This window comes from Phoxinus phoxinus, assembly GCF_949152265.1.
Source record: "Phoxinus phoxinus genome assembly, chromosome: 13".
In the NCBI taxonomy this organism is placed as follows: Eukaryota; Metazoa; Chordata; class Actinopteri; order Cypriniformes; family Leuciscidae; genus Phoxinus; species Phoxinus phoxinus.
In genome coordinates this window covers 12,937,373-12,949,617 of record NC_136888.1, presented here as the reverse complement: position 1 = coordinate 12,949,617, position 12,245 = coordinate 12,937,373, and the positions used below count along the sequence as shown (strand labels likewise).

At 36.5% G+C, this 12,245-nt stretch overlaps 1 protein-coding gene across 1 annotated transcript in view; it reads left to right on the top strand.

Annotated features, from left to right (window-relative positions):
* Positions 1-12,245, top strand: part of snap25b (synaptosome associated protein 25b) — a 46,962-nt gene that overhangs the window by 18,052 nt on the left and 16,665 nt on the right. Inside the window, exons 2-3 of the mRNA XM_079632783.1 lie at positions 8,882-9,011; positions 11,156-11,197. Of these exons, the coding sequence (XP_079488909.1) occupies positions 8,940-9,011; positions 11,156-11,197 (114 nt within the window). The 5' untranslated portion in view covers positions 8,882-8,939. The remainder of the gene's footprint in view (positions 1-8,881; positions 9,012-11,155; positions 11,198-12,245) is intronic.

The window sequence follows — 12,245 nt, the reverse complement described above, 5'->3', positions numbered from 1 at the left end:
GCCTGTGCATCCATGGCTTTGTAGAGACAAGGCTAAGAAAACGCTCGCCAATGAGAAAGCCATTGCTCTTGTTCCCTATCAGACACATCATCCATTATTAATGGAATACTGAATTAGAATGGCTCAGGAGAGATAGTAATGGAGTGAGAGATGGAGAGAAAGCACATCGATGAGACTGACGTCGCATACAGTGTAACTGGACCTCTAATTTCTTGTTTATCACTTGGAGAAGATGCAGTTTCCATTGAGAAAGATTACATTAGTGTCCATCTCAAAGACCATACAATCTCACTTCTGTTGGATGTTGCTTTAAGAATGAATATTTTTGTAACATAGCTTTCATCCTTGTTTTTGCATCTGACTGTATGTTGTGTAGTTAAATAAATATGTCTTTTGTGATCCTTGTTAAGATTGAAAGCACATTATGAGTCATATGCAATAAAATGAATCAAATGCAATAATTACAATAGATTCAATAGATAATAGAAGTCTGATATACTTACCAAGACTGCATTTATTTAATCAAAAATACAGTAAAAAAAACTTTATAATGGAGAAGCTTGTAATATGTATATGAAATATCAGATTCTGTTGGTTTATTTTTTATTGTATAGCTGCATTAATATCTCAAAGTAAGACTCAGTTGGATGCTGTTTATCACATATTGTGGTCTGTGAAAATGTCAGATCACTCTGAGTACTCAGTGTTAATTATTCTGCTTATTTTATATTCATAATAGCAGCTGAGTCATTTATGTGGTTTTGGTCTGCCGTTAACATTAAGCATCACATTTCGAGGGTCGCTTTTGCATCAGCTCTTTATCAAAGGTGTCTGTGAAAAATCGACTAAAACGTTGAACTGAGGGTTATTTGAAGGTTATTATACTGTCAAAAATACAGTAAAAAACTTTATATCATAAAATAATATGACAATTGAAAAATAAATTGTTTTGTATTTTAATATATTTTAAAAAAGTTTATTCCTGTGATGACAAAGCTTCCTTCAGAAATCATTCTAATTAGCTGATTTTGGTGCTTAAAAAACATGTTTTATTATTATTAATGTTGAAAACAGTTGTGCTGCTTATTATTTTTGTGATACATTTTTTAGGATTCTTCAGTGAATAGAACGTTCAAAAAGACATACAATGTTCTGTTATGAAACTCTAGATGGCTGATAGATCCTAAACTCAATCTGCTTGCAACGACATCATTCTCTATAAGGCACAGCTGATTGGTTCCTGCTGTATCAGTAGCCAATGAACTCACTGCTTAATCTTTAAATGCTTGGTCAGCATTTGCTGTAGCAGTTGCAGCGCGCTTTCAGAAACCCTCCACCTTCCCCAGCTCCACCTGTATAGATCTGCTACGGGTAATTCATGTGCACTATATTGTACAGAAGCAGCATGTCTTACTTTCACAGCAGTGTCTTTTGCGTGTATTGTGTGTATTTTAAAAAACTTTTAAAAACTTTTTAACGGTATGTATTCTTTAAAGGTATTTGTAAAATAACATAGCAGTCATAAATGTTTCAAACAGTGCTATGCCACTTTGCTGCCACATAAAAAAGGATTGATTCAGAAAGTGCCGTCAAATTCTGGAAAATAAAAATAGTTATGTTGCATTATTCATCCAGTTTTGTATTAAAATGTCAGTTCTTGTCAGTACAATAATCCGAGTGCATAATAAGTCAAGAAAGAGATGTAGTATGTGATCCAGGTATTATATTGTGCGCACTACTACTCTATATAATCCAGAAACAGCAAGAGATTCTGAACACAGCCTATATGTCAATGATGTGTTTGGACAAGGTCACCTGTGACCTTCAAATTGAACTGTTAGTCGTAAATGTCAAGTTTAACCAGAGTGCTTTAAATAACCAGTAAGTACTTTTGTTCTCTCCATGAAGTACAGGGATGGACAACAAATCTTCTGATATAGGTCACAAATGACTATAAAATCTCATTAGTTCATCAAAAAAATATGGTTTTACTGAACGGAGGTGTTCGACAGAAAGAAAAGCACACACCATGACACACTCTGTAGGGAGTGTGTGATTATTTTTGCTCCAACGTCTGAAAAATATTGAATTGTTTTGTGTTAGATGGTGACAGATCCACAAACCACATCCCAACAATTATTTTCAGGCGTCGTTCACTGCACTCGTAAAATAACAAAATAAAAGCGTGATTCATTTTCATGCGCTGCACACCATGCTGTTTTACCATGAAACATTAAATATCTGACGACTCATGAAGCAAAAATAGTTCTGAACCCGCTGCTCTTACCGACAGAAGATTTCAGCCTCTGACACATAGAAATCTGCATAGCACATCATGGGCTTGACCTCAGCATCCTCACACATTATAAAATCACAATGACAAACTTTGCTCTAGGCTTCTGGATGCTTTTAGATTCATTTCTGAGCCAAAATTGTCATGTACTGTAGATGTATGAAAGTCTGTCAGTACATCTTTATTGACTGTTAAGCTCTCATTCATTTAGGATTTGCTTAGAAATTTCATTTTCCCCCCTTAAGATGTGGCTCTTTCGGAACGTAATTGGCACTTGAGGAGTCTTGGCAGTTACTTTTTGAGGCGTTACATTTCCAGTGTGATAGTGGAAGTGTGAGACATGGCAGTTTGAGGTTTCCTCACAAATGATTGTTTTATAACAGCTTCCATAGAAAGAACTGGAACGAAACATAACTTTTGAGGATGACACAGGGAGTGGAAATCTTAATACCATATGTGCTCCATATAGACTGACCTATTTCCACTTTTATAGATTTGTCTGTTTTCTTGCCATGCAGCATGCATGCAAATATTAACATGCCTTTGAGTTCGTCCAGATTAATATCTGAACTATTAAAAGTAATCTATTTCCTAAATGTGTTTTTTTGTACTTGTGATGATTTACATTTGAGTAAATCTTGGAGTCGATCCCAAAAATAATAAATTCTGAGGCATTGAGAATCAAGAGTTGATTCCACAAGGGAATTGAGTTTGCTGAAGGGCCTGGCACATCCTCGATTACCAAACTGCTGCACATCCCAGGAAAGCCTAGTCGTGGGGATTTTGATTAATTCCACTTTGAATAGTTTGATTCGGTTCACCAAAAACATTTGTTCAGATTTGTTTGCTGATTAGTTCTGTGATCATTACAACATAAGGTGTGCGACTGAGTGTTATGAATGAGTCACTCTACAGATTTGTTCAATAACATTGAGTCGTTCACAAGCAAAATAGCATAACAGCACTAATACAATTTGGATTTTAAAAGGACAGCAGCTATAACATCAAACATAGAGGTAGCCTAACGAAAAAGTTTATTCATTTCCACTAATGCGTCTTCAGAGGAGGCGGCTGAGCCTCATAAACGAAGCTGGTAGAGTTTTAATGAGTCAAACGCCCATTGGTAAAGTCATTGTGTCAATGCAGAAGCTTCTGAGACATGTGCTTATGACTGCACATGCACTTTGGCTGGTCCAGCCAGAAAAATGCTGGTGTTCTTTCTGTCATTATTTGAGAATTAAGCAACAAAATTTATGAGACAGTTGTTGTCAGATTTCATTAGTGTTTTGATTTCAAATATGAAATTTATTTGTACGCTTGATGAGCTTTTGGAGAATTTGATGTTTCCCCATTCAAAGAGATAGGAGCTGTACTCGCATGACTGAAAAAGCTGGCCGGGAAGAGTTTCAAAGATGGCCGCCGAGTAAAATGACTTGCCTAAAGGGAATTTGGTTTTAATCATTGCATGAATGTTAGAATAGGCTGACAGCTTAAAACATATCTAGTTCTGTCATGAAACTCTAAGGGCCTTATTTTAACAATCTGAAACGCAAGTATCAAACTAGGACTGTAACGATTAATCGCGATTAATCGAAATCCAAAATAAAAGTTTGTGTTTACATAACAAATGTGTGTGTATTGTGTATAATTATTTTATATATATATAAATACACACACATGCATGTATATATTTAATAAAAATGTGTTATTTATATATAAAATAGTTCTATTTATATATAATATAAATTATATAAAAATATATATGCAGTATATAAATGCAATGTGCATGTGTGTGTATTTATATATACAAAATAATTATACACAATACACAAATATTTATTATGTAAACACAAACTTTTATTTTGGATTTCGATTAATCGCGATTAATCGTTACAGCCCTATATCAAACGCGAAACGCAAGTAACGTTGTGGGTGTCGTGCAATAAACCAATCAGAGCGTCATCTCACATTCCCTTTAAGAGCAGGCGTGCTTGTTCCATGGCGGATTGCTATTATAACGGTGGATCTGCAGGCGTTAACACAGTCTCACCCCAAAACGTCACATACTGACGGGTCTTGACCATACGGCAACATACGACGAAAAGGGTACCCTTTAACGTCCATGTGTGACGATTCGGGTATGGTTGGGTTTAGGTATGCGTTAGGGTACCGCTAGAAGGCGCTGCTGGTGCGCTTATGTCTGCGTCTCATATTGACGTTATAGGGGAACCCTTTTCGTCGTATGTTGACGTATGGTCAAGACCCGTCAGTATGTGACGTTTTGGGGTGAGACCGGGCTGGCAGGCGCACGCAATTTACATGATGGTAACGGTGATTTCGCAGTCTTCAGAATTTTGTTTCCTGGTTCTTGACGGACAACCCACTTTGTCAGATGTCCTTATATACCTATATGTCTGGTCACTATTGATCAAACTGGTTTGATCCGTCATTACTACAATTAGTCTGAATAATATATTATTAATTTTTTTTTTTTAAAGAGATTATAATACTTTTTATCACGACTATTTTAAGATGTCATAGGGGCATAACCTGTTTACAGGAGAATTGTTATCATAACATTAATATAAAACCTGCTGCAGTCATTTTCACCCTGCCAGAAAATGTCCTATCGGGCAGGCCTACCTTTGTTTGTTTGTGTATTTTTTTATTTCGTTTTAATATATTGATACTAACAATCATAATAATAAAATTTGATAGTGCACTGGTCGCTATAAGCCCTTTTTACATTAACTATTAATTAAAACGAAGTATAAATCTCATCAAGTTAGTGTGTTAAAGCATTTTTTTTTTTATTCCAAAATAATAACTAAAGGCTTAAACAATTGAAACAATATATTTTATTTGTGAACTGATTTTGAGCTGTTCTTTTTAATAGTCTACTAATTTTCACGTGAGTCCTACTTACTTTTTAATTAGTCGTCCCATTAATGCCACCATTTTGTTCATTCAGAGCGATTTGCGAACATGCTCGAAAACAAGAGGTGTGATTTATCGTGTGAACTAATCATATCCAAACATAACCAATCATATTCAATAATAGCACGATGGAGGCATTGACTTTCCTCCGTTCATTCTCAATTACCCCCCACCAAACCCAGCGCACACTTTAGGGGGTCTGTTAAAAGTCAATGGGCTCAGGGGAGGCAAGAGAGACACGGACTTGCGCTGTAACTTTACCTGTTGGTGTCACTGCTAGAAAGTGTTACATTAGAAAAACGAGTGATTTATACACGTGGTAATGTCACATTTTATAATATTTGCATTGTTTTATTTTTGCTAAATGGATTATTTTCTCATTCAATTTATTGAGGAGGCACTGCCTCCCTTGCCTCCTCAGAGGAAACGCCCCTGATTACAAGGCTGTTGATAGTTCAGCTAGTTCATTTGTAAAGCAAAAGAGAGACATTAGAACAGAATTTTAAAAAAAAACAAGAAGCCACAAGCGCCAGCCTCATGCAACAGATCAGCAGGCTTCCGGCTTGATGCTCTGAATGAATGTGTATGAATGTGATTCTTTAGTTAATGTAATTGTGCTATAATAGAGAAGAGAGTAAGTTAATTACTCATGATTTCTCTGGACCTCTCACCACTGGAGCGGAGAGACAGATATATAGAGCAGCCAGGGAGAAGATGGAGTATCAGAGGTCTGCTGCCTTTTCCAGTTGGCACGGGACGAATGCCTAATGACAGAGAGGACCGGCAGCAGTTACAGCAGATTTCTGGCAATATATTTACATGACTTGCTGCCAACTTACACTTGATTAAAGTAACATTGCATGGGATTCTTGGCACCATCCAAGCGGACAAAAAAAAGTGTTAACTGCTGTTACTGTAGCTAAACTGGCACAATGCAATGCTAAGGTAATGAAATGACCAATTTTAAAAGTGAAATTTTAGAAAGAAATGTGTGATGAATGCATAAATGAAATGTAATATATTGCCTCTATTGGTATGAAACCGAAATTGCAATAGTCTTTTCTTCCTTATTGTGATGAATGTCCGAGTGAAACGGCTTCTCAAACAAGAAAGAAAATGTAGGGTGGTACTTGATTTTGTCCATCTGGAATTGATTAGATGGTTGGATTGTTGTGGTTTGCTATTGGTTGATCTCATGTGAGTGACAGGTTGTCCCGCCCTCGCGTCAGTAAACACATCACCAGAGAAGAGAATTCGCTGCAAGAGGGAGGGGAAGTTGTTTTGATTAAAGATTACAAGAGCACATGAATTTGAAAAAAAAATATGATGTGCACAGATGTATCATTTATAATATACTGCAATATTCCATTAAAAACACAAGAATTGTCCTTTTGATTTTATGGTGACTTTAAAGAGACACTTTCTAGGTGGTAGATCTTGACAAAATCTTTGATTGGTCCATGTGATGATCAACAGTAGGCAGATCAAACATCTTCCGTGCCAGGAAATGAGGAGTATAAGGGAAACATGCCAGTGCCAGGATGCCAAGATGCCAAGATGATGCTGTAGCCAACATTACACACTTGAATCCAATGCTTTCCTGCATTTAAACTAGATTATAAAAGCATCTTTATATGTTTGTGCTATAGTTACAGTGAAAACACAAATACTCTCATGGTACATGAGACACACTGTGGCATTTATGAAAGCATTCAAGACCCTTAACATAGATGCTTGTGACATTTGTATATTTTTTTTCTGCGAACACTCTTTAAAATGACCCTGTGGTCAGTCTAGATAGGGCATTCGTCTTTCAAGTCAACATTAAAAGGTACTCAGGACCCATTTTATATCTGTGATCAGATGTATTTTTAGACTATGTAGGATGGTACTTAATTTGATCCGTCATACAAAATGATTAGATGGATATTGGTGACATCAGCCAAAATGAAAGTTGTTTCATAGGCAGAGCAAGTTGTTACAGCTGGATTAAATATTACAAAGACATCTTCTTTTTTTTTTTATAACGTTGTAAGACTGGAAAAAAAACAGTTGAGGATCCACTCCTCGAGTAGACAAAGGACCTTGCTGCAAATTAACATTTGAACTCCCCCTCGTGCACTAAGGACGAAAGTCGCACCTCTGAGTCATCCTAATCTACATTTCATTCCCTCATCCTCTCTCTATCACCTGAAATTCACCCAAGAATATATATGGTTTAATGTGAATGATTATCGTCAAGTATTATACATATTTAATATAATTTAAAATGTCTCAGAGTGACTGGTACAAAAATGTCTCATTTCCAAATAAGTAAAACAAAATGTAATTTTGAAAAAGAGTTTAGAGATAACCAACGCATTCTCATCCTAGGGCGTCATATACTGACACTTGTGACAAATCGTCTACATCCAACGCACATGGCACCCTTTAGCGTCAATATGACACGCACAGTTATGGTTGGGTTTAGGTCTGGGGTAGGGTTAGGGTTAGACCGCTAGGAGGCGCCTTCTGGCCCATTTCTATCTGCGTCTCATATTGACGCTAAAGGGTGCCATGTGCGTTGGATGTGGACGATTTGTCAAAGCGTCAGTATATGACGCCTTGGGATGAGATCGGGCTGAGATATCTGGCACACAAAGGAAGGTGGTCTCTTGGCAAATGGTCTCCTACCCCCAAAAGGTGTCAACTCTGAATCTAAGTTCCCAATGTTAACCATGTGAAAGAGGTTTAATGGAAAGGTGCAGAGGCATCGGGGCCTTCTGTATCTCAGATCAGCCCGTGAATGTTGAGAGCCGCCGGGACTCTCAGCTTCATGTATTTCCTAATGTTGGGTTTGCATCTCTTCTCTTTATTCTAGAGCATTTGATGTTTTGTATATCGATTATCTTTGTATTGATTATGTAATTGGCATGATACATTCACCTGACGTAATAAATTGTTACATTTGATTATTCTAAATTACTTTGACATTATTTTCATCAGAGTTAAAAAGAATAGTCAAACATTCACTCACATTTAATGATGCACGGATATCATTAAAAACCTTTTTATTTATGTAGTCAGATGAAATAACGAGAAAATACATATGAAAAAATGTGTTCCATTTAATCTTGTTTTGTTGCGTAAAAAGAAAGACAGTAACACGCAAATACCTTCACCCGCTGATCGACTGCCCCCATTGGTTCGATTTAGCCGGGCCTTACAACGTTCGCCAATGAATTGTGCACAATATGATCAGGAATGTGCTTTTAGAAAATGAATATGGTCAGTTTTGATTTTATGTTGACTGGGCTGCAGTAGCCTATTTTTGGTAGTAGCATTGAATTTATAATACAATTCTCATTACACATTTTCCAGGATATCTCTCTCTCTCTCTCTCGTTGTGAAACCTGAGTTCTTGAATTGATGAGTCAATTTCTGAGAATGAATCTGAATATATTGACTGCCTATCATGTCTTCAAATAGAAATGGAATAAAATGCAGATGTTCATTGCTCTGTGTGAGTCACTTATCAATTCTGATTATTCATTCAGCAATATGTTATTGAACTTTTTTGTGCACTGCTGTACCAGCTCTATCTGGAGTAATCGTTCTGGTGTGTATTTGTTGACATAGCCTAACACAACGCATTTTTCATCTCTTTTCCAGCCTTCAAGTAAGAGCTACACTTCCCAATTAGAGGCGAGTACCTCATCCCTCCACAGCCATGGCAGACGATTCCGACATGCGCAATGAGCTGACGGACATGCAGGCCAGAGCTGATCAGCTGGGCGATGAGGTAAGTACACCTTCAACCTCCATGGGCGACGCAGGTCTAAAAATAAACCTTTAATACGACAGCATCTGTATATAAATAGACTTGTCCCGGCGTGAAGGAGAATGAACATGCCGTGACTTCCAGACGTTCAGTAGAAGACTGAACCACTCTAAAGAGCATCTATGCATTAATAAATCAGTTTTGTGCAAAAAGAAGCGGCTATATTAAGACTGCTCATCCATTTGTCATGGAGCAGGGGAGGCTGCTTGGTTACCAGAAGCAGTGGTGATCAGCGAGAGGTTCTCCACACCGCACTCGTCTCATTCAGACAGGAACGGCCTCCCTCACAGCACCTGCCCAGTGGGGGTTCTGCACCGGCTTTGATAGACCTTTAATCACACTGGCCTCCTGCTGAACAATCAGAACCTTGACACACAACTCCATGTGGGAGGGTTAACCATGTCATCCAAATTGTATTGCGCATGGGATTTTTATTAACATGGCCACTGCACATATGTCTTTGAATATTTTAATAGATTATATTGACACAAAATAATTCTGTAATCGTTTACTCAAAAGTTCCAAACCAAACAGATGAAGATATTTAAGAGAATATATTGTACCCATTGGACTAGAGTTGTCAAAAAGTACGAAATTTTTAAATGTGACGATGCCAGCATTTCCCTCTAGCATTTTGAACGCTGTCGAACGGATTCTTAAACAGCTCTGATTGGCCATTGTGTTGACGTGCTCAACATATATGTATATGATTGGCTACAATGATATACAATGACATCTTTGACGCTCTTCACTGAGCGCTTACATAGATACACATGGGAGCCACTTTCAAATACTCCCGTGTGTATCTGTGTAAGTGCTTGATGAAGAGCGTCAAAGACAAAATGTTTTTGAAGTGTTGATCAATGTAGCCAATCATAGATATATGTTGAGCACGTCAACACAATGGCCAATCAGAGGTGTTTAAGAATCCATTCGACAGCGTTCAAAATGGTCACATTTGTTGAATTTCAGTACAGACTTGTTACCGAAGTCCGTAATTTTGACAACTCTACATTGGACCCCATTAACTTTCATTGTATGGACTTTTTTCTTCAAATTATCTTTTTCTGTGTTCCACAGAAGAAAGTTATATAGGTTTGGAACAAACTTGCGTGTAAACTATTCCTTTAAAAAAGTACATTTTATCTCAATCAATCCAAAAATAATAGAATTTTTGTTTTAAAACTGCTTGACATTGTTGGGGAATAACTAACTACAAGTAGTGACGCTACTAACTTAACTACATTTTTCAGTAGCTTAACTGCCTCTTCGGTAACGGACAATTCTTCCCAGCAAGTAGCGATGTACCTGCAATATATTAAAGAATCGCAATGTCTTCTTCTGACTAGATCGCAAACTAAAATTGTGCATTACCGTCATCTATTGTTATATCACGCCTCCTGCGGCTTTACAGTTCACTGAGAAGAGATCACCTGATGATTACACAAAGGACGGGTGGCTTGATTTCCAATTTTCCATGCATTTTGTTGATGCAATGATTTGTTGCAATTTTGCTCTTTGACAAACAGTCAGTTTGAGGTATATATTTGAGTATTGTGTGTGTGTTTGAATAGTTTGGATACATTAAAATAGCACAGGAAACAGTATGAACATGAAAAAAATTACACACTTCACCTTCAAGGCCTCACAATGACTAGGTGGTGTATGGTTCCATATGATATATGGTATGACGCTTAATGATAGCTCTTAAAAAAGAAAATAGAGATCACAATAATGATCTTTAATCCTAGCCTGCTATTGAGCGTCCTGTGGCGCTGCGCAGTCATATTTCTTCAGCTCAGATATATACACTGGACTGGAATGCGAGAGCTTTAAATATTCATGAGTGGATAATACTATCTTGAGCTTTCTTTGAAGGAACAGGAAGGAAGGGAGGAAAATGGCTGTACATTCAGCTCAGTCTGAACTTGGCAGCCATTAGTAACATGCTGTCGGAACTGACATAATGAACATTATGGCCTTGTACCAACTGTGGTGCCTCAACACATCGCATTCAAATAACAATATGAAAACCCATACAAGCACGGTCGTATTAACTGTTAAGGTTATTGTGAGTAATAATAAGTATATTTTTGTTTCTACAGTCTTTGGAGAGTACTCGCCGCATGCTGCAGCTGGTCGAAGAGGTAAGATATTGACTGAGTGATGATAGCAATAAACGGGAAATTATACACAATGATCACATATTCAAACTCAGTTTGGCTTTATGTGAAAAGCTGTTTTTACTAAGAGGTTGTTTCGCTGCTTGTTTTCATGACTCTGAAGGTCAGAAATCGAGACAGTGAAATCGCACCAAATTTCCGCTCTGTGATAAAAATCAATAATGATTTCAGTGAAACTCCATCTATGTGTTACTGATAGGGCAGTGTCGAGACACAGGAGAGAAAATTAGTCTTTCTAGTGTCTAGGGATCAAAAAACCCTGACCCCACGTGTGGAGATGAGATACTGTTCAGAAAAGATTGGCATTATAAAGACCAGAAGCCTGATTTTAGTTTTAATGAGATAGAAAATATATAAATCATATGGTTTATTTTGTTTATTTTTTAAAGATCAAGAAAGAGTGGAGCTCGCACACATAATAGTAGAATATACTTTATTTAGAGGCCAAATGCAAAGACAAAATTACAAAACAATGTACAAAATGTATGTAGAAATTATACAACGATCACATTATTAAGCAATTATACAAGTTGCATTTGGCCTCTATCTGGTTTTGCTGTTATTTATTTTCACAAGGTTTTCTGGGTATTTTACAAAGGGCAAATTATGTAAAACTATGTCAGTATGTCATATATACAGGTGAAACTCGAAAAATTTGAATATCGTGCAAAAGGTCATTTATTTCAGTAATTCAACTTAAAAGGTGAAACTAATATATTATATAGACTCATTACATGAAAAGTGAGATATTTCAAGCTTTTATTTGTTATAATTTTGATGATTATGGCTTACAGCTTATGAAAACCTTTTCACAATATTATAATTTTTTGGGATTTTCATAAGCTGTATACCATAATAATAAAAATAATAACAAATTATAACTATTATTTTTAACAATGCTGCATTTATTTGATCAGAAATACATTAAAACAGTAATATTGTGAAATATTATAAAAACTGAAAAAACATTTTAAACATTAAAATAAATGTTTGTATATTAATATTTAAAAAT